General features: G+C 42.2%; 1 protein-coding gene across 1 annotated transcript in view; it reads left to right on the forward strand.

Annotated features, from left to right (window-relative positions):
* The window catches only part of mgat5 (alpha-1,6-mannosylglycoprotein 6-beta-N-acetylglucosaminyltransferase), an 87,395-nt gene that overhangs the window by 57,995 nt on the left and 5,180 nt on the right, over nt 1–24,220 (forward strand). The window contains exons 12-15 of the mRNA XM_049569764.1: nt 16,047–16,196; nt 22,554–22,700; nt 22,833–22,949; nt 23,707–23,781. Of these exons, the coding sequence (XP_049425721.1) occupies nt 16,047–16,196; nt 22,554–22,700; nt 22,833–22,949; nt 23,707–23,781 (489 nt within the window). The remainder of the gene's footprint in view (nt 1–16,046; nt 16,197–22,553; nt 22,701–22,832; nt 22,950–23,706; nt 23,782–24,220) is intronic.

Consider the following 24,220-nt stretch of genomic DNA (forward strand, 5'->3'; position numbering starts at 1 on the left):
CATTTGGTCAGATACTGAATTGGTGACACTATCCTTGGTGCCTACTGTTAAACTACAGATCTTCTGTGCTGCCAAGTTGAAGATGTGTGTGAAGCATCAATGTTTCAGAATTTGTAGCTTCTCTGCAGCAACATTTGAAGCATTGTCAACTGTCATGGCTACATATGAGTCTGGATGGACATGGATGTAAACTGCAACATGACTGGTTCGTGGAGGCATACAACCATGAGGTGCTAATTCTCCAGCTGTACCAAGTTACTATCGCCAGTGCATGTGGAGCTAAGAATTGCATGCATATCTTAGATTTTAGGTGCATATGTATGTGGTATTTCAAGCCTGCAGTAATCCTGTCAGCCACCCATGCCAGACATGACAATGACATGTGCAACATGTTGAGAAAAAGTCCTTAAAGTGATCGGACAAATTATAATAGCTTTGGACTGAGTGCTCATTTTAAAAGATGTGGAATTATTTTGTTTTACTTCAAACTCCTCCTGGATTATTGCAACCTTGATCACACAGAGATGTCTTGTCCTGAGAGAATGATGTGAGCAAAGTCCATCTAGCGGTGACGTAAATGGCACAAGAATGTGTCAAACTGTATAATCTTACCAGTAACTTAACATTTCCACATTTTAAACCTAATCTAGAAGGTACTCATTAACAACACTTGTACAGTTTGAATTTCAAAGCCATATTGTAAGACTCCAAATCCCAAGGCGTTACAGTTTTTAATCCAGAGGTAGCTGGCCTGCTGCTGAGCTTTATGGCTTCTAGTACTGAGTCAGAACACACACAGCAGTGTGCCATTCAGTCTAGCTTTAAAAGGGCAGACGGGGGAGCCCATCAGCTCACAGCAAGGGGCATTAGTTGCCAATCAGACTCCCAAGCGTGTTCATTACCTCCTGCTTTTAATTAAAGGGCCATTTTGGAGCAGACTGATAACGAGCTGACTGGCTTACTCCATTTCCCTCCCTCCTTCTTCTGAATCGCACTGTCCTTCGATCTCTTTCTCTACACTTGAGAGGTTTCATTTCAAAATGATATATCCCCTATTTGAAATAGAAAGTGGAACCCGCGTTAAGAAATCTATTTCTTGCATGAAGGTAAAATTCACAAAGGAATTATATGCAGGTTATGAGATTGATGATCTGAAGACTCACTGATGAACAGTAGAGGAAGGTGCAGTGAGCTTTTAAATATGTAGCAATTGAATTAATCTCTTTTGAGCACTGATAACGCTGCCCAAAGTTCAGTGTTTTTGTCGCTTATCAACTCCACCAGTGTTTTTACCACCATGACCGTACCTGCCCCCAATTTCCAGTCTCCTTTCCCTACATTGTAGTTCATCGACGGATCAGATGATTTCTATTTAAATGCAACTTTTAGCTTATGCAAGTTAATAAGAAATAACAAAATATGGAGCCTTCCTGACACCCAGTTTATGCTAATTTAACTCTGTTGTAATGGTAACGATTATAATTTCATTTGTGAGTGTTTTCATTGCCTGCTTTACAGGCATCATAAAACAAATTAATATTTTTGGCTAGATAAGACTTCAGACTCTGAAAACGAAGCAATATTTCAAGGGAAACCTTATCAGATTTTTTGCTTTATTGAGCTATTAAATAGAAACAGTGTGGAAAAACTCTGGATGTTGAAACTAGAGATGTGTGGACCAACCCGGACACATTAGAGTGACTGAGCCAGTGTTGTTAAAGAAGTATTCTCCAGCTGAATCCTGTTTCCTTCCTCGCCCTTAATTTGAAGGGGTTAATGTGGGTTAGGCAAGTAATAGTCTCCACGCAAAGCACAGCCCATTGAAAGGCCTTCTCTCTGCCTGATCAGTATGCAGAGGTGCTCAGGTCACACTCATCCCACAGGTGTACGAAGTGAAACGGTGTGTGCAGCAGAATGAGTAATCACCCACCCACCCCCCCCACCCCCCCACCCCCCCCCACACACACACACACACACATTCTCTTATTCAAACACATTTTCCAGGACTTGTTTTCATGCATGTTATTGTTAACACCAGCACAGCTATAGTCAAAAAGGAGACAAAGTAGTGTTTGTGATGCACACCAGATGCTTTGTCATGCACATGAGTTTTTCGTTTCTGGCAACACAAAACAATTTACTTTGCCAGTGAAGAAATTTTGGCAAAGCTTTTTTTTCCCTTTTTGGCTCATCTGTTTCTGGGCTTTGTACTTTCTCAGCATGGTAAATAGCTGTGTGAGCGTACATAGACAAATTGTGGTACGCCAGAGCTATCAGAAACCGTCGTCACACACGTGACACACCAAAGCAACAGTCCGGTCAGAAGTGAGCATCTGTTGCCTTAGATTTTGCTATGTGTCCTGCACTGTTGGCACTTATAAGCTATTATCAGCTGCTCTTCGGCTGATTCAGCATGTTGAATTGGTGTCAGACTGAGTGGAGATCGCCAGTGAGAGAAATCCCTTTGATTTGCGGTTCAGCTCAGTGCAAGAGATTGAAACAAACTTATTATATTAGGTAAGATTGTTTCTTAGCCACTGAGTTCTTAAACAGAAACGGTTTGTATTTGTTTGCGTTCTTGTTGGCTAGCGCACTGTATCTGTTGTTCTTTTAACAATATTGTTACTGTGCTAACTGGCTAACTAGTGTCTTCAAACCACGTTGTCAGTCTTACAGTGTCCCTTCATGAAGGACTACCGCCACTTGCTGGTAAGGAGAGTTCTGTCCTTACATGCAGGTGCCGAACATCCATGCTACCTAGCCACTGGCTTAGTCAAGTGTTACCAAGTCCAACTTCTTAGCTGAGACACAGGCAGAATGGACGATGTAGCAGTTGGCCTTTGTTGCCCCTGGTTCTTTGATGTTGGTTTGGAGAGCCTGGGGCTTAAGGCCGGAAATATACTTGCTTTTTACTGTGCTTTGGCATAGGTATGATGGTTGCCTCACGTATACTGCGCTCATGTGGAGAGTTGCTTGTACAAAAAAAACCCAAAACTGTAGAACTAAAAACTTTTAAAAATTTTGTCAGCAAAATAGAATTTTATGTTGTTTTCTTTCTTAACATTTACATAGCCAGCCAGAATCAATCAAATCAAACCTTGGACACTGGATGGATTCAACCTTGTGTTAAGTAGTAAAAAATCACTGCTGAGAATTTGTGTTCCAAAAAGTGGCCTGTGATGTGAACCTTCTCAGGAGAGGATGTGTCTGGTGTCTCACACTCATTTAGACATTAGTGTCAGCAGTGCTCGACTGTACCATGAAAAATTCATGCCTCTTAAGGTCAGTCGAGCTAAAACGTTGCAATTATAAATTACTGTGAGCTAATTAACAGCATGCAGATTTTTGGGAAGCACAGGGGAGAGTTTGACTGCTCCAAGGTTGAAGTTACACCTAACTATGCAAGATTTGCCTACACTTGCCTCGTGGTAATAGAGGTGAAGTCAAACCCTGTGATTAAAACTGGAACCATTTGTTGTGAATCAATTTGTAGTGAAATTAAATGATGCCTCATTTTGCTGAGGACTCCCAGAAACCCACTGAGGGCCACAGCAGCAGGTGGAACGACGAGCAGGACTGCATATGAAACACTCAGAGAGATCCTGGGGATTAAAGAACCAGGATGGCAAGTAATTATTGTGTTGTTGAAGAGGCAGTGTTGCTGATGAGACATGAAATAAAATGGTCAAACCACCTCTGAGGGAGCCGTTTCCATAGCAACCCAGTTAGAGGAGTAGAAAGGCAGAGCAAGGCAGCTGATAGTGACTGTCTTACCATACAAACAAACAGCTATTACATATCTAAATATTAAAGATCTGGAATATATCTCTTACTGTCACCCTGTCTCAATAGCTTAATCTCCTTTCTAACTAGTATAGATTTAATTAAAGAAACCAATAAGGTGTAATGGCTCTTACCTAGACTCACCTTGTCAGTGCACTACATCTCCATTAAATCGGTCAGTGTCCCTATTTTTCAGCGTTCAGTGTGTAAGAAGCATTTGATGAGGCAGGAGAGAGCATGGCGAAAGGTGAGAATGAGTAGGATGTACAGAGAGGGAAAGCTGCGGGCCCTTGGCAGCACATCAGAGGACATGTTGAAGAAAGACAAATCACACAGGGCTGACAGAGACACACACATATATACATACACACACACACACACACACACACACACAGAGCTGGCATATGCAGAGCAGGAAGCACAACCATCACACACTCTTTACCTTGCAGGCTCATAAACAGACAACAATGTGTTTCCTCCTCGTCTCATGATGGATAACCAAGTTGAGTTGAACATTAAACCGTCTTTAGTTTTACTGTGCTCGTCTGATCTGATGAAGCAATCCCTTGTGCCATTAAAGCGTCCTGAGTGCCAAGCTAGAAACCTCAGTTTGACATTTCAGGAAAAAGCTGGATCAGAGCAGGAAGTGTTAGTGCGGTTATTGAATCGACTCCTTCTGTCACAGATGTTTTATTAAATTAGGCTCAAGACATTTCCAGAAGATGCCGCTTGTTGCTGCTTTGCTCTGTAACTCAGATCTGTAGTGTCAAATATTTTGCTGTACTTTAATTTGTATTAAAAAGAGAATATATTTATATCTTTTTATATTATATATATTTTTCACAGCGCACTGCTGAGAGTTTGCACTTAATATATTTGAAATAGTTGTGCAATTTTTTGAGCAGTTGTAAATAACTAAAAGAAATTGAGTTGCAGTAAAAAGAAAACACTATTCGAAGTTAAAATGGCAGTTAGATGAAATGACTGAGTGAAATGTAACCGTCAATTTTGTGTAGGTGATAAACTGAGTACAGGAAGCAGTGGCAGTAAATTGTGTGTGAATGCCCTGGGACCAGGAAGTGCTGAAGAAGGTTTTGTTGTAGTTCAAAGGTGAAGATCTGAGCCCTAAAAAGGGTGTCAGCTGAAGTGTAAGCATGAGAGGCAGATTAACTCAAAGAATAAGCTCCGAAAGGACCTGTCGTGTGAAGAATAAGGTTTGAGAGGAACAGCAACAACAAATGAGCGGATCAGTTTGAACTTTGGTTAAAGTTTCTAGAAATGATTAATCACATTTCGTCATTGTCTTCTCTTGGCATGGGGACATATTGACCTTGCCTTGATTCTGAATGACCTGAACTGTACTGAGTTCCATCTACTTTGATTTTATTGAGCCAGAGGAGGACGAGTGCATTGAATGTCAGTATTCTTTGCCTCCATGATCATTCACAGAAACAGTAAATGACTAATCCAGATTTATGAGGGGATGCAACAAGGAAATGTGAGAGCACAGGAGAAATAACATTAACAATAACATTAATATTAGAATTAAATAAATTTAATTGAGCAAGCAGCCGAACTTTGCTTATACTACATTAGCACAGCAAATTTTGTGATAATTAGTCTTGAGATTATACGAACCCCATCCCGATGGCACCTGTTTTGTTCACTTCATGCTTCACTAAGTAGTAGTAGTATGAATGTATGGAAATGGTGTTAAGATCCCCCCTGGTGCCGTTAGCTTCTGTATACAAGGTGCTATGCTTTTAATTACACCCAGTGAAGCATGTGACATTACAGGTGTTTCCATAGCTGCAGGAATATTATAGCTGCTGCATGTGTTTATTTATTTATTTCTCTTGAACTGGGCTTACAGCATGTATGCGCTCAGCTTGCTATACTTGGATGATTATGCAGCCCACATATTCATAACAGGAGCTCACTTTTTAGCAATCAGACAGCATCTCCTCTGCTGTCTGAGTCAAAAACATGCTCTGGCCAGCCACCAAACTCCAATAGGTTACACACTGTTATGTCTAATGGGGCGTGGGAGAGCATGGAAGTAAATAACATCTCCTGACTGCACTCCAAGCACTTCTGGATACTATTTACCACCCGTGTTCCCCTGGCGATTTCTAAGTATCTGTCAAAGTGTCTGTTGGGTTTTACTGCACATCAGTTAAGATGTTTATTTACAAGTACATCTGGCGTACATTCATCTATCAGTTTGGGAATCTTTTAATCTGTCGTGGTGGTTCTTCATGTGCTGTTGTACCCCATTTTCTGTCCATCAGACATTTAAGAACCACGTTTGCTATATTTGCCAAGTATAAATAAACCTCCATGCACTTTAATGCACTGTATAACTAATAACAGTGATTCATAAACTGTACATCTCATAATAATACGATTATGTACACTTGATCAATGTTAAATACTGAGCATTTTGAATTATCAGTGTTCAGAAAGACCTGGGCTGAGAAATAAATACAAGTAATGTCTATGGAATTGATAATAACTCAGAGTACAACAGCGGACAAGGAGAACAGTCATAGCGTGGGCCTGATAGCCGTTGGGATTGCTAAAGTGCCCTTCTGCAAATGACCACACTTATAATACACCACTTCCGCTATTGCTCACTGACTCAACGTTATGACATCATTGCAGAGATATGTGCGTATTTCAGTGTGTGTCATGTGGGAAAATGATATTTCCTTCTTATCAAAAGAATGGGTGGAGTGATTTTTTTTTTTTTTTTTTTTTGTCCTGACTGACAAGCTTCCAGTTTTGGGGCCCCAGAGTCTGTCAGTCGGAAATGATTGCAGATGGGAAGACGATCAGAGGTGCGTTTGATGTTTGATGTCGAAGGCAGTTTGAGGGTCGAGTAAGTCGAACCAAGTGCACCTGTCTGCATCCTGATGAGGCAAAATCTCTTTGCGCCTCTTGAGGTTACTGCAGTCAGAACTATAGCACTGTGATGCATTGCTCATTAGAGTCTTTTTGAGAACGTAACAAACGAACACAAGGAAGACAGAATTTGTGTCGAATATAGTTGGAGGAAGAAGTGGATTGTTTTAGTTGGAATGTGCTGTAAAGCAAGATTAAGTGAACTCTCCCTTGTGTCTTGACACCACAGCCTGTCAAGACAAAGTGCTCAAACATCAAAATCTGCTCTTAGCCCTGCAGCTCGGCCCCTGTACGAACACAGAGACGAGAAGTTAAATAGAAAAGAGGAAATTGTGCTGTAAACTCACATATCAAGCTTGTTGATTTCTATCTTAACCACAGATAAGGCAACTGATACTCTGTGACCAACAGCGGAACAAACCTCTCAGTAGATTTGAGTATTATTGAACACATCAACAGGAAATAATAAATGATGCCAGAATATGTGTGCCTTTGCAAACATGTCTTTTTTATCTGCTGTTTAAAAACCACATTATTTGGCTGAGGTAACGCCTGGCTGTTCTTTACCTGTGATGAGTGTTTTTTTTCCTTTTGCTTATACTGCTTATTTTAAAGAACATGAATTGAACTTGAAAAAACAACAAAATAAAATGTTAGATAACGTATCAAGATAGATTAAGTCACCAGGGACAATGCACAAGTCCATGCATGTTGTAATTTTCTGAGGAAGATTTAAGCTACTGAAATTTTCATGTTAAATTTTGCAGTTAAAACATCAGTCGTGTGAGTACTGAAGTGGAACAGTTGTTCTGTAGTTGAAGTGGCAGTCAAAATACAAATACTTAAAAAGAGTGAAATGGAAGTTCAAAAAGTGAAGGGCTGAAAAAAGTTTGAATATAAGCACTGAATGAAGTTGTCAGTTGAAATAAATGTGCTGACAGGTGTTGAACTGTTTGCTTTAGCAAATGTTAGCATGCGAAGCTAAGGCAGTGAACATGGTTAACATTGTGAGCATGTTAGCATGGTGCTACCATTTAGCCAAGCAACAACTTCTGGGGCTGAAAATGAAGCCAGTGTCAACATGCCAAAATGTACTCCTTAGAAATAAACATGTTTATAGCCTAGTACAAAAAACACTTTCCCATTGACAAATGTACTGTGGTGATTGTTTTATGCAACTCAATTTTAAAATGTAAAATTATGCTAAATTAACTGCTTTGAGTGACAGCTGGTTGCCATCCATTGACAAGTACTACCACAACTACGCTGTTTAGGAAACGTAAACATGGCATAACCCCAGATTCACATAGTGCAGGCATAGCTGTTGCTATTTCAGTGTGTCTTCAGGTCATGAAAGTTAATTCTAGCGTTTTGGTTGATTAAAAGAGGAGTCGCATGTTCAGTTTTTCCGGTAGGTACTTTTTGCTTTAATGGTTTTAAGCCCAGCAAAAATTAGCATTAGCATTGTCACAGTTAACCATAGACTGTAAATGCGCCATGCTAACCCAGCTAGCGTTTATGTTAGCTCGACCTTCTTGTCCAATTATGGTCACTGCTGGCTCTAAAAAAAGCAAGATGGCGATGGCCAAAATGCCAAACTCAAGGCAAACAGGAGTCCACAAACTGATAGACAGCACAGTGGCTACATCCATTATTTTTTACAGTCCATGGTTTTGCCTCAGAGTGCTGCTCTGCCTAAGTAAGTACAGTCTCACAGAGAAGACAGAGCTCAAAGACATAAATAAACATGTGGAAGCAGTATATTGAATTACAAATAGTAACCTGACATGTATTTATTGGAAACGTTGCATTTTATTATTCATGTCTTTCTGACAAAGTGGTGAAATGCTTGCAGTCATAAAGAGGGATCAATGGCAACAATAACAAGGTAGCTGTGTATCTCAACCTTTTCTGCCTTAACTTCCTCGCTGTGAGTCACAAAGGTTGTATCTCTCAGCCTGTAAGCTTTCCTCCCCGGACACTCATCCCTCAGCCTCCTCCCTCCACCGACAGAAAGCAGCCGCCGCCTCTCCGGTTTCCTCTCAGAGCCAGGGTTTACAAATTCCCTCTGATTTACAAGGTCATAAAACTCGCCTCCTCCTCCTTCCCTCCTGCTTCAATCAACCTCTCCAGCTAAAGCAGTTATTTTATAACTCCCCAAGCATGTGCTGCTGTGCAAGCCTGCCGCAAGCGATCTGCTTCCTGGTTTCAGATTGTAGGTGATTGGAGGCGTATACATCCGCATACAGTGCACATGAGTCCATACGGGCTGTCTGAGGACATCACAGTCGTGTGATGTTATCAGTCTGTCTTCACGTCACAAGTCATAACTTCTTCACAATGTGCTGACAGCCAAGACAGGACCATGAACTGGAGGTGACATATTATCATTACATGAAGGAAAAGCAAAGACAATCCACATGCGTCTCTTACATGTTGTCCCACTAATGTATTCCTGTCGCTCTTTGCTAGGGATGTGATTTTCACATCTTCCAGCCTGTCTCTGTGTTGTTCTTTTTAAACATGCTCCTCTTTATTCCAACCCTGTGTGTCAGTGTGAGAGACAATCCAGCCATGCTCCAGAGAGCATCTGGCAAGTGATGTCCTCTGACCGTAAAGCTTTGTGTGGTGACTGCCTCGAAGGGTCATGGCAATCTATGTGTCTCTCTCGTGCACACACAGCAACTCAAGCGTTCACAATGAACACATCACACACATCCTGCTGCCTGAAGAGACTTTATGTTTTTCTTTTAGTCGTGCTTTTTTTCCTTCATCTACAGGCAGTCCTGTCACATGTATGCTAACAATGTACAGCTGAAATGCTCATTATAACCCACATTCTAACTTACAGTAGTGCTTTCCTAAATCTCATATGTCATTGCGGTATTTTATAGCTGCCTCGGCTCTGAAACTTTGCACCAAAGCAATCATAAAATCAATAAAATTAATGTTTTATGCTATGTTGAACGCCAGCAAACCATTCCCAGTCTGAACATATGTCTAAGATGTATGTTTCTCCTTTAGATACTGATGGCTTTTGTATTTAAAGCATCAGCTGATGTAAAAAGCGCGGCAAATATCTGTAACTATTCAAAATATTTAACATGAATCACCAGACTGCATTTGAGTTACAGTGTTTTTAGCCTCACTTCCAGACAGATAAAAAAATATCATTGTTAATATTTTTTGACTCCTTTCTCACCGATACAAAGTGCAGATGTCTCAGTTCTTCTTTTTCATTGGCTTCTTCTGACCTGCACAACATTTTATAGATTTTTGAAAGTGTGTGTGTGCGCGCGCCTTTTTCAGGTGCCTACCAGCAACCTTCATTTGTAAATCCCCTCACACACACACTCATAAATCCTAGCTCAGCTCTCCTGAGTGAAAAGATTACAGGGTAGTGATTTCACCTTCTAATTAGGACTTCATCTCTCTCTCTCTCTCTCTCTCTCTCTCTCTCTCTCTCTCTCACACACACTCACACACACACACACACACAAACAAACACCAGGCCGCTTTAGTTACAGCAGACTGGCTGGAGGCATCTGATAGCCAGGCCTCCAGGGACTCTGACGAGCGGCTACCTGAAACTTAAGCCCCAAAAGGAAGCACTGAGGTAGACACACACATACACACTTGTACACACACACACACACACACACACACACACACACACACACACACACACACACACACACACACACAGAGTGACAGCAGGGACATGTCCTGAAGGAAGAAGAGTTTGAAAGGCAGGCTCGTGTGTAGGACAAGAAACAAGTAGCTTTTAACAATAATGAGGCCCTGCTGCCCCATGAGTGTGGCAACTATTGGTTATCAATAATATTCCAGTTTGTATAAGTGTGTGTGAACAAAATGGTGAATGTGCCTTTGAGGCATCCTGCCATTATGAAGAAAATGGCCAGCTTTCATCTATACTGCCTGCCTGAAGGGCTCAGCTTTAAGAGCTGTACTCTACGTGTCTCCCGTATGGCTCAGTCAGCAGCAGGTACAGGACAAAGTGAAAAAGACACTCTTTGCGCTGCATCTCAGCAGGAGACACAAGGGAATATTTTGTGTGCAAATTTGGCAGGGTTATACGGCAGTCATGTCCTCGTTTTTAAAGAATCAAAGGCCTGCTGTGAAAATCTCAGTGTGGGGACCATCAAAGGCCTTTTATTATGGAAGTAATGTTTCCATCCAGACTGATTAACTTATTTTTTGAAAAGACGCTCTTGCGGGGCTTCTATGACCAACTTGACAGCGAGTGCCAAGAAACTTAAAAGATGTTCAAAGCAAACACATTATAGGCCAGTCCGAGAAGCTGATGGCCTAATATTTGAAGTCGCTCAACACTTTAAGGAGACTTCATTATGACATTTTTACGATGTCACATTTTGCTACACAGTCGGCTGAACACCAGCATACACACACACACACCCTTGAGTCACGATTAGTATTTTAAAGCATCTTTAACATCACTTGTTATTCTGCTTCAGTACACACTGGACTGTTGTCACATGGACTGCATTCTTAATCCTCAGAACACATGAAAGAAAGCAGAGGCAAAGTGCAATCACTGCAGTAAATTCTGGGGAACATTAAAGGTGCCCTTTAAGATGAAAGAGCACTTTACATGCAGAGAAAAATTAATATTCAAAACCTCTATTTTTGGGATACAGCAGTGGTTTAAAGAGTTTTTATATCAGAGGGTCTTCATCAGGGTGGATATAATAAAAACAGATTGATTGAGGTGTTTGGCTCACTTTCCACAAGAGGCTTATGCTGCCTTCACATGGAGCTTGTTAACCTGTAGCTATGACATGGAAAGCCATGTACATATGCTTGGCATTTAAGTGGTTGAGTCGTAAGAGCACTGCTGCTAGGCAGCAACATGGATGCTACAGTCAGTATGTAGAAGCTACCAAGGCTAACAATTTAGCAAGCTTGTGAGTGGATACAGTGATACAGGAAATCAGAGGCTGTTGGGAATATGAACATTTTCCTCAGATATTATTATGAAGAAAAACTGCATATGTATAAAATTACAATATATTAACTTAGCATCCACCAAAAAATTCACATTCTTACCTTGCGCCATTTCTGGAAACATCAGCAAACACGCCGCAACTCATGAACTCAGAGCTTCCAGAAAGGTTCCACCAACGAGGCCTTGAATACCGAAAGAGGGAGGCGCAAACGTCGACTCCTGAAGACCGTAAAAACGACCCCATTTGAATGCAGCATTACTCCTGAAGATGAATTCATGTTTGGAGCACACTTAAAATCAGTCAAGTGTTACTACAGCAATTAAGATTTGCACTTTTATTAAAGTTGGCAAAAGTTGTGTTAAAACAAAAATGTTTTGTGCAGCAGAGGGTAAGTTCTCCTGACTTTTAGTCCCTAAGTTTTGGGTCAAACCTCAAAATCTGTGTCCTTTATTTCCCCTGATGCAAACTGATAGTAGTGACCTTTGTTGGACTCTTTCTGACAGACAGATACCTACATCAACTTCTGCCCCAAGATTGTAGTTATGTTTAAAAAAAAAAGTCAGTTCTGTGAGGATTTTTTTTTTTTTTTTTTTTTTTTTTTTAAAGGAATCATCAATTTATTTATTTAAAACAGGGACAATGCACAATTAAACAATCTTGTCGGACAAGAGAAAATGTCTTGAGCCAGGTTATAGCAGCATTTGCTAATTTCCACCTGTAGTCCCTGTACACCTGTACTCCCTCTATAGCCAAGATAACCCTCATAACATCATCAGGATTGTTTGTTTAGATTCCTCCAGAGCCAAGATGGGTGCCCCTGTAAAAATAAAAGCAAAATAAAATATGTATTTAAAATGTCTTCTTTTCCTAGTTTCACTTTTGAACTCGTCCCCTATAAAATCACCTGCATTCCTGTGTGATGAAAGTGGGCTGGACAGGACTTTTGGTATAAAGGAAGCGGGTTTTATTGGCATGCTTTGAATGTTTTGTGTTTTTGATCAAGGACATCACAGATCAGGCAGACTTCAAGAACAATAGCAAGGTATTGTGTGCACTGATGCTCCTCATACAGTGCTATTTTTAGCTCCGCCTGCCTTTGTGGCCAGATGGTCAGTCAGGTAGCTCGAACAAAAGTTCATCAGGCCACATAACAAAGTAATGATCCTGATCCCCTCTCAAACAAATGTGATTCGTTTCAGGGTGTTTCTTCCGGACCAGCTCAACCCCAAAAACCTAAAGGTTTTGTTGCTATGCCTCTGCGTTGGCACACACTCTCACACTCCTGTGAACGAGATATCTCAAGAATGTTTTGGGGGATTTTTTTTCAAATTTGGGACAAATGTCCACTTGGACTTGCAATTAACTGATTAGACATTGGTGGTCAAAAGTTAAGGTCATTGTGACTTCACAAAACACAAAGATGTGTTTTGTGAGGTCACAAAAAGCCAAAAGCTGCTACTCAGAATTGAACCTACATCCACTGTGAAGGACTCAGCATATATCGGGTGCATACTCAACCAGGTGAGCTAGAGGTTGGCCCCATACCATAATCATGACAAACTTTCCCACAAATGTCTAATAAGATAAAATTATGAAATAATTACATTTTATGTAAGGCTACTGGCCTTGTTGCAGGAGACTGGGGTTCAAATCTGGTCAGGTTGATGGTTTGATCCTTATCCAGGACAGGTAAATTTTAAAGTGTGACTCCGAAATGTAAAGGGTAAATGCGCCCAGAGAAAAGTTGTGTGTATAGCAGCAGCTTAACTCAGTGGTTAAGGCTACTGGCCTTGGTGCGGGACACTGGGGTTCACATCTGGTCAGGTTGATGGTTTGACCCTTATCCAGCACAGGTGAATTTAAAGTCCAACTCTGAAATGTAAAGGTTAAATGCGCCCGGAGAAAAGTTGTGTGTATAGCAGCAGCTTAACTTAGTGGTTAAGGCTACTGGCCTTGTTGCAGGAGACTGGGGTTCAAATCTGGTCAGGTTGATGGTTTAATCTTTTTCCAGGACAGGTGAAATTTAGTGTCCAACGCCCAAATGAAAAGGTTAAATGCGCCCAGAGAAAAGATGATATGTGTAGCAGCAGGATAGCTCAGTAGGTAAGACTACTGGCCTTGGTGCAGGAGACTGGGGTTCAATTCTGGTCAGGTTGATGGTTTGATTCTTATCCAGGGCAGGTGAAATTTAACGTCCAATGCCCAAATGAAAACGTTAAATGCGCCCGGAGAAAAGATGATATGTGTAGCAGCAGGATAGCTCAGTAGGTAAGACTACTGGCCTTAGTGTGGGAGACTGGGGTTCAAATCCAATGCTACCATATGCACGTCATGGCACGGCAAGGGGGAGCCAGGACGCCAGGAAAAAGTGGGGATGTCATCATCATCCCCACATTAACTAACAATTAATTAATTAACATTAACATTATTTGGGTAATAGGTAGGGTAGGCAGGAAGGCAGCTAGGACTGGGTAGTAGGAAAGGTAGGAAGGCAGCTGGGACTGGGTAGTAGGAAAGGTAGGAAGGCAGCTGGGACTGGGTAGTCGGGTAGGCAGGAAGGTAGCTAGGACTGGGTAATAGGAAAGGTAGGAAGGCAGCTGGGACTGGGTAGTCGGGTAGGCAGCTGGGACTGGGTAATAGGAAAGGTAGGAAGGCAGCTGGGACTGGGTAGTCGGGTAGGCAGCTGGGACTGGGTAGTCGGGCAGGCAGGAAGGTAGCTAGGACTGGGTAATAGGAAAGGTAAGGAAGGCAGCTGGGACTGGGTAGTCGGGCAGCTGGGCAGGCAGCTGGGACCGGGTAGGAAGGTGGTGGCATTTTCAAAAATGACTAGGTTTTTACCTACCTTTACATTATTTACCTTCCCTATTTTTCTCCCTATTACTTTATTCCTAGCTACCTTTCCTATTTTTCTGATCTACTTTCCTTCCCTATTACTTTATTCCTAGCTACCTTTCCTATTTTTCTGATCTACTTTCCTTCCCTATTACTTTATTCCTAGCTACCTTTCCGATCTACTTCCCTATTACTTTATTCCTAGCTACCTTTCCGATCTACTTCCCTATTACTTTATTCCTAGCTACCTTTCCTATTTTTCTGATCTACTTTCCTTCCCTATTACTTTATTCCTAGCTACCTTTCCGATCTACTTTCCTATTACTTTATTCCTAGCTACCTTCCTTTCCTGTTACTATTTTTCTGATCTACTTTCCTTCCTGCCTTTCCTATTACTTTATTCCTAGCTACCTTTCCTATTCCCCAGTTCTACCCCCTCCTGCATACCTTTCCTATTACCCAAATAATATTAATTAATGTGGGGATGATGATGACATCCCCACTTTTCCCTGGCGTCCTGGCTCCCCCATGCCGTGCCATGACGTGCATATGGTAGCAATGGATGTGAACCCCAGTCTCCCGCACTAAGGCCAGTAGTCTTACCCACTGAGCTATCCTGCTGCTACATGTATCACCTTTTCTCCGGGTGCATTTTACCTTTTCATTTGGGCGTTGGACTTTAAATTTCACCTGCCTTGGATAAGAATCAAACCATCAACCTGACTAGATTTGAACCCCAGTCTCCCACACTAAGGCCAGTAGCCTTAACCACTGAGTAATACTGCCTACACATATACCTTTTCTCCGGGCGCATTTAACCTTTTCATTTGGGCGTTGGACGTTAAATTTCACCTGCCCTGGATAAGGATCAAACCATCAACCTGACCAGATTTGAACCCCAGTCTCCCGCACTAAGGCCAGTAGCCTTAACCACTGAGTAATACTGCCTACACATATGGCTTTTTCTCCGGGCGCATTTAACCTTTTCATTTGGGTGTTGGACTTTAAAATTCACCTGCCTTGGATTAGGATCAAACCATCAACCTTAGAATCTCAACACAGCGCTTTAACAGCCTGAGCTATTCTACCTCACTCTTTCACTGTATTTCACAGGGCCTTTCACTCTATCCTCTGGACAGCAGCCTTTAAAATTCACCTACTCTTGATAAGGATCGAACCACCAACCTTATGCTTTCCAAGCAGGTCTTTAACAGCCTGAGCTATCCTACTTCGCACTGCCACTGTGTTTCACAAAGCCTTTCAGTGAACGTCAGTAGTGCATGTAAAACAAAAAAAACCTTATAAAATGTCTTAGTACTCAAATGTCTTAGTACTTGGACTCAAGGATGAACTGTTAAGATTTTGGTGGTCATAGGTCAAAGGTCAAAGTTATTCCAATCTTATATCAGTATTTTGCAAGAAAAGGATGTATTTTTTTTAATGGTGTGTCTCCCTTTGGACAGAAATGTATCCTCTTTAAAACATGATCGCTCTGAATAAAATATTAACAAAATGAATATATCTCCTTGTGTGTTCCAGGACAAAAAGAAATACCTTGACATCATCCACAGCTACATGGAGGTTCACGGCACAGTGCACGGTACCAGCACTGTGCACCTGCCAAGCTACGTCAAGAACCACGGCATCCTGAGCGGCCGAGACCTCCAGTTCCTCCTCCGAGAAACCAAGGCAAGTCCACCCCGCTGTAAATTGTCTCACATGAAAAAAAAAAACAGTGACCCTTCAGGGAAATTAAAGTGTGAGGGTACGGTGCTTATTAGACAGCTATGAAAGCCACAAACCAACTCACGCTTCTTTTAAATGACCAAGAAACTGTGGCCCAGCTAACCTGCAGAATATTGAGGACACACTGTCTTTTCACAAACAGTCTTTATGTGCAGAGGCTGTGAAACCTGCTCTGAACATTCTTGTAATATAATAAGTGTGTGAGACATACTTTGAAAAGCTTTTCTGAAATGGAGTTATTTCAAAGAAATTTAAAAAATTGGATTGCTCAGATAGAACAGAGAGATTTACAAAAGATAAATAAGACATCAATTTGGCTCATATGCAAAACAACTGCCAAGCGTGACTAAATGCAAAAAGTAAGTAATTTGCAGAGTCATTATTTAGCATATTTGAGTGCTAATGTGTAACTCAAAAGACAAGTTAGAGAGTAAAGATTTAATTCTTGAAAGAGATGGATGATGTTTGGGTGTTGGACTCTCGTCTGGAAGAGCCGAGTAGCTGCACTTTGTACCGAGTCTGTCCTCGGTTCAGACATCCACAGAAGCACTTCTCCATTCACGTCATGACTTGTCTCTTCGTCTCACTACTCAAACCACTCTCACACACAAAGACAAGGACACAGTCACAGAGACTGCAGCCAGGCTGGATTGTACTGTGTGGAGCGAGCTCTCAACTGAACACACAAATGTTCGCAGAATGTGTGCTGAGCTGTTTAAGAACTGAAACTGTGAAGTGGAGAGCATGTTCACCTCCAACTGATGTAAGACTCTCCATCTGCTATAAATCCTTTACTTTGACTTTGAATTGAAATGCATGATATATACAACAAAAACAAAGCAATAAATGCCCAAAACACATCAGTTTTATCTTTATGTAGATTAATCTGGGGACATGAAATTGGCAGTTAACAGTGGTAACAGTGCCAGATTTATCATTCATTTAACCACAACCTTTATTTTTTCCTACTGATGCCAGCAGATTTTTAGAGCTGTGTCTGGCTAGCTAATTAAGCAAACATTAGCTGTGGTTGAAAATGTTGTCTCTGGCTGAGTTTTTAATGTTTCACACTGTCTCATGTTAAATCTAGAACCCTTTTGGAGGGGAATTGATTGCTACATGATATCCTGCCAAAGAGCCAAGAAAGAGCCAGGTATAAGGCTCAGCTAATGCCGTTTGAGTCAGTGGAGATAATAAGAAAAGCAGGCATGGCTGGTGCATGTCAGGATGTCAGGCTTTTTGTACACTGTTGTGCAGTTGTGGTTACATGTGATAATTTTGCAGTGAAAATCTGGCAGCCCTAGTTCAACATAACCGTGTTTGGCTGCTTAGTTTTCACTTTAATGTTGGCAGAATCAGTGGGTTTAGGACTAACCAGTGTGTTTGACTAATGTAAGTCTCTCTTGGGTCCAATTAGTTGGGGTTCTCCTAATCCGATTAAGAGTAAAACAGCTGCTAACTTCAGCTAAAACTCTGATAGTGAGGGAAATGCTTCTTTTAACCTAACCTGTAAGTAATGTCATTAGTTTTTCCTGTGACCTTGGCCTTGGAAGTAACGCTGGGTTACTACTGTTGGGAGTGAGTTTTCACTAAATTTATGGAGCCATAGGGGAATAGAATAAAATTACATGGTCCTCCAGAACCTGCCAACAATGCCTGCTGAAGGTGAAAACCATCATTAGTGCTGGCATTGAAAGATGGAGTCTGTCTTTTGGCTCCAGTCGGCATCCTTTTCAGAAGAATAAGGTGGGAGAGAGCTTCGATTTCTCTGGCCTCTGAAACCAGATGCCTTCCCATTGGAGCAGGGAGGGAGGAGGAGGAGAGAGGAGAGAGACATCACACATGAGCTTGGGCAGGGATACAAAGTGCGAAAAAGCCATAGATCATGATTCAGGCAGTTCTAGAAAAAGATGGATTGAGATTTAAACCTCCTTTGTACAGAAAAGATTCTGAACAGTGCTTGAGCCAAAAAAAAAGATTCTGCTCTGTACTGAGCACCTAAAACCAAGCAGCCAGGGATGTTGGAGGCACTGACAGAGAGAAGCAAAGATGTGCTCAGCAGTGAAGCAGATCATTAAAGTGTTGAAACCAACTTGCTTAAGACAGGTGCTGCACAAAGAGTGAATTTAGATTTGCTGGATTCATGTAGCCTGGCAGGTTAACTCTCACCAGAGAGGGGATGCAGTATGAACGTCTGTGTCCTCTCATTACATGTGGGCCTGCATAGAAACCCCACAAGGAAATGGCCAATTAAATCCGACAACACCCCAACATTTTAGCCACGTTGTTGTTTAAGAGCTTCCAAGGAAAACAGGAGGTGTTTTCAACAGGCACAGTTTTCACAACACATTTACTGTTACCTGCAATCAGACTGCCTGAGCTAATTGGCCTCCAGGGGTTTAACTATTGACAGAGTGTATTGTAAAAACACTCCGAATGTGGAGGCGCTTCTGTGAAGAAGAAGAGCGTGTTGCTGTCGGTGTCTGACATTTGATTTTCTCTCAAACAAAATTTCCTGAAATAAACTCTGACGTTCTGTTCTGTAACACGGGAATAGTGTCACTGATCAAACCGCTGAAGTGCAGCAAAGCTGTACGGCGTCATGTTGTACACTGATAGAGTCAAAGGTTTTTGATTTTTCTGACTTTGCTTCTCCTCGTACGTCTGTCTAACACTACCTGGTTAATTGCCTCCTACTGTCTGCTCCTAGTTTGTCTTACATGTGTTTATTTCCTCCCTTTCCCACTCTTCCACACAGCTCTTCCTCTGTCTTACACATCATTATTGTCATCATATTCTGCACAATAGAAAACAAACTGTGGCAGGTGCTGGAATTAGAAATACCAAGAACAAACAGCCTTATTAACTCTCTGGGTCATTAAGCTCAGCGACCGCCATGGTTTAGCCGGCATGGCATCGGCTGTGCTATGAGACTATCTTATACTGGAGCACAATAGTGAGCTGGCTCTTTTTGTTTGCATGACAACAGTCCATCTGTTCAGCTCATAAACGTACATTTACAGAGTGAGTGAGTCAAAGGTGGCAGAGGCTCCTCTTGGCGTGTAAACTTCATCAGTGTGTGTGCTCTGCAAACTACTCAAGAGGTCATTGTGGGAGTCTTTATGTTTGTTACCTCGTTGTTCAGTCACTGCCCAGCTCTCTAACTTAACAAAATTCTGTCAATATCATCTGAGATATTGGATACCGGGACTTTCAGGGTGACAGTGACATTCCTGTAATATAATGTGCTGTGACAACTATGCAAACGACTGATGGGGAATGTGTGAAAGCTTCTGTGAGCCTCTACTGTCTGTGAGAATTGAAAAACTGCTGCTGTATAATGATAGGCAAATTGTTTTATGTAAGTACTGCAACATGAAAACACTGTTGAACACTGTCTTCTGTTTCCCAGTGTTTTCATGCAAATTGAACATGTCTGCAGAGGTCTTATTCAAGTTAAATGAGAGCTACTCCTGCATGTGATGCCTGTAAAATGGAAGCTTCATTACTGTATGTGTGGGTGTCGTATGCAGACGTGCTTGAATTACTCACACGTTTAGATAAGAGGAAGTTATTGCACTTTCATGTGGTATTGGCTTTATATCAGGATATAAATATGTCCACTGAGGCAGAATGTTTGAACGGGGGAGGACAAATCAATAGAACGTCAGCTGTGTTGTGGAGCTCTGGATATTAAAGGCAGAGCGTTCTGCCTGTATGGCGCTATGACAGAAAACAGCTTTAATGCAGACTAACAAGGAGCTTTTTCTTAAAGTCACAGTTCTTACTGATTCCTCTTTTTAAATCTCTGACAATCACGTTAAGGAGACGCAGGCATCTTTCTTAATTTCTGCTACATCACTGCTTCTCCTCTCTGTGTGTCCCCCTCCTCATCCCCTCCCCTCATCACTCACTATAAATAGTGGGCGACTGTTTCTCGGCATCGAGGAGCTCTTGCATGCACACACAACGTACACACACGTAGAGGAAAAATAAGCGTGCTCTGCTGCCACCTGTTGGCAGTGCTGTCTATCAGACTGTGTTCTGTTCCTACGGGCACACACACACTGGCCAGTCCAAACACACACATACAGACGAGCCATTGTAGCCATCAAGCTCTGGCCCTCCAGTAAATGAGCCACTAGCTCACTGCCTCCACCTCCACCTCCACCTCTTCTACCTCCACCTCTCCCTCTCTCTGTCTCTGGATCTGTCTCACGCCCCTGTGGACAAGCTGCTTCTGGTTGCTGCATGCTACAAATATTTGCTCTTCCAATCCAGGAGGAGCAAACTTGTCATTAAAGCCCCTCCTGTTCTTTATAGATATATAAACACAGTGTTTGCTCTAAAGTGCGTGACTGTGGGAAAGGAAAATATTTGCCAACTTTGCAACACAGAGATTGTCTTTTAAATGTCTTCTGAAGTGGTTTTAATGGTTCACATTTATATAAGCCTGCCTCAAGTTTTCTTGCTGAATCTCTTCTTCCTGTTTGTCCTGGTATTTTATATCTCTTCCAAACGTGCTTCCAGTGAAAATGACCAAATCTCAATAGGATTATAACATGAGCTAATTTGAGGCTTCAGCATTCTGAGTTTATCAAATCCAGAGTATCCTGCACAGTTACAGTCCTTTTTAGTGCAACATTCCCTCTCTGTGCTTCCCAAGACAGTTTCTGTGCTGAGCTGTGGAGGAGGGAGAGACACACAAAGATGAGACGAAAGAAACTGTAGAACACAGTTTAGCACAGGAAGAGATGTGGATTTTGTCTCTTCCATTGGGAACATGTAAGGAAGTGAGCCAGTTTAGTGGCCAGTGTGTACAGGAGGATGATTACAGCAAGCAAAAACTGCTTCAGTGTTCATATGGGTACCTGACTGTTGTGTTAAGACATTAAGCATTAAATATCAATTCAGGCCACAGGTGGCAACTAATATAACAGTAACTTTTTCTTATGTTTGCTTAAACTGTAGTAGTACATGAGACAGATAATTGGCTGGAGCCTATCCCAGTGGACATTAGATGAGAGGTGGGGGACACCCTGGACAGGACAGCAGACTATCACAGGGCTGACACATAGAGACAGACAATCATTCATGCTCACATTTAAACCTACAGGCACTTTAGAGTCCCTACTTAACCCAACCTGTTTGTCTTTGAATGTAGGACCTCACAGAAGGGCCCCAGCTGGCCAGCAGGTTCGAACACAGAGCCCTCCTGCTGTGAGGGTTACAAAAAGACACTGCATGTCTGTTTCACTTTAACTGGTCACAAGGCACAAAGATTGTGAACCACTGATGTTAGTGGAAGAAACATTCGTGCACAGGACGGCAGCAGGTCGTTAGTAAGTCTTAAATTCACATTTACTCATTGAAGGCCTTTAATTCAGTTTGGATGGGTCTTAAATGTTTTTGTAGTCACATCACCGTGAGAAGTCTGGTGTTGGTGCCACAGGAAACATTAACAGGAGGGAAACACTATTTGATAGGGAACAGACTTCGACACCTGTATGCGCACACTGCCTCTGTCTTTGCCTCCTTTATACATTTAGATCACACAATGAGTCTGCATCATTAAACTGAGGCCTTGATAGCCATCCTGCTTGTTAGTTTATTTCTGTGTAAGCACATATAGTAGACTGTCATCAGCATCAATCTTTTATTTGTGTACTAAAAGAGTATATTTTTTTCTTTTGGTGAGTATTTATTTCATAAGTTTGGTCTTAAATTCCATTTAAGGTGGTTTTTAAAAAACAAAAGTCTTTAATTTAATACCTGTGGACACCCTGGTGTAACAGTTAGTGATATATCTCAGGTGGTGTATTAATATTGGTTTAAATTAGTCATTTATGATCTTAGTCTTTTGCAAGTTTCCCACATTCTCATTGGACTACTTGAGTACGGTGTGTTTCCATCCGTAAAATCTCCTCGGTACTCCCTCCTCACCAAACATTTAGTGGCATTGGGGAGGAATAAACATTAGCGCGGCGTCTTCATATTATTGGCCTTGTTTTTCCTCCCTTGTTTTATATAGAAAATGTGCTGCCTCCACTCTATTTTGTGCTGATAACATGGGAGGTTTGCTTCAACAAGGGCTAACTGCTGCTATCAGCAAACAACAGAAACTCCTCAACACAGCCAGTGAACTTTTCTCCCCCTGTACCCCTACAGGCTTCTTGTTATTCTGGTTATTGCAGTAGCTTCCACATGCTGCCTCCTTCCTGCCCTCAGTGTTCAACATGTGCTAGATTTTTTGGTGCATATGGAGGCTTATAGTTTCTCAATATTTTCTCTCCCCCGCAGCTGTTTGTGGGTCTGTCCTTCCCCTACGAGGGTCCCGCCCCTCTGGAGGCCATCGCCAACGGCTGCGCTTTCCTCAACCCCAAATTCAACCCTCCGAAGAGCAGCAAGAACACCGACTTCTTCAAGGGCAAACCCACTCTGAGAGAGGTGAGAGGAGGAGGAGGAGGAGGAGGAGGAGGAGGAGATCTGTGGGGACGCACACTGAGTTTTTACCCTGCAGACTCTTCTGCTCAAGATATGACTTTAAAAAAAGATGTTTGTTTTTTACGACCTCTGCAGCTGACCTCTCAACATCCGTATGCTGAGGTGTACATTGGTGAGCCCCATGTGTGGACAGTGGATATCGAGAACTCTGCAGAGGTGGAGAGGGCCATCCGCTCCATCCTCAGCCAGAAGGTAAGCACGGAAAAATCGTTTTGACAGTTTCTGACACGACACAAAACAACAACAACGCAAAGACGTGCTGCAACTCCTGTTTTTTTTATCACTATCAATTAATCTAATCATTATTGTCTTGCTCAAGTGATGCCTCGTTTAGTCTTTAACATATCAAATTATTCAAAAATGCCCATCACAGTTTGTCAAAGCATGCGCTGACATATTCAGAATCCTTGTTTGGTCCGTTCAAACCATCCAGAGACAGAGGATGAGTGAAAGCGCGGGGAAGAGAGATCCAGTTTCGTCTTCACGTCCAGGCCCATGCATATTTAAAGCCCGGGCTCAGGACCTCGTGTTGTGCTGTGCTCCGCCGAGCGAGTCGGAACAATGGCTTTGTTCACTGGACAAGCCTGCGGAGCCTCATATGCTTTGTGATCCGTGGCGAGCTGCAGCCTACCAGGCTCCGGCTTGGCTCACGCCCCCCCCCCTCTCCTCCTCATCTTCCTCCCCGTACACAAAGACATGGAGAAAGCAGCGAGTGACTTGATGCCACAACAAAGGCCTCAGTTGTTGAAGTTTTCTTCTGTAAATCAGAGTCTGTGGAGGACTGAAGACGGTGGTACAAACCACCACGCTGAGCTCACACACACACACACACACACACACACACATACAGTGAAACAAGCTGATGCCTGGCTCTGTAGGTTAACAGTGTGTGACGTCACCACCGGAGTATCTTCCCCTGACACTGTGTGTTCCGTGTTTGTGTGATCAGATTGAGCCCTACCTGCCCTATGAGTTCACCTGTGAGGGGATGCTGCAGAGAGTCAACGCCTTCATTGAGAACCAGGTACTGCCTGTACATCCATCAGCTCTTTAGTAACATAGTGAGACTTTGATTTTCTCATGTGTTCATGCTCAGGATAAAGTCAAATCAGAATCTTAGTTCACTGAGACTTGATTATAGCTGAATGAAAATCCAAATCTCCTCTGAAAGACTACAAGGGCAAACAATGACTTAAATCTCTGCTGACAACCAGCATCAACAGCTCTGCAGCACTGCTCTGCTGGCATCATCGTCACCGCTGAGCAGCTGAAAATATGAGGGGTGGGTGGGGGGCCAGAAAGATGTGAAAGCCAAAAAACTCAGCTGCTGTTGAGTCACTTTCATAGCTTAGTAAACCTGTCAACACAATGGAGATGTGTAATAAAAATGTTCTGTGGTGGGACTGTGAAAGAAAAAGCATGTCATGTTTCTCCTCAGCACACACAGAAATAAAACCTCAGTT

This window comes from Epinephelus fuscoguttatus, linkage group LG24 (genome assembly GCF_011397635.1).
Source record: "Epinephelus fuscoguttatus linkage group LG24, E.fuscoguttatus.final_Chr_v1".
Lineage (NCBI taxonomy): Eukaryota > Metazoa > Chordata > Actinopteri > Perciformes > Serranidae > Epinephelus > Epinephelus fuscoguttatus.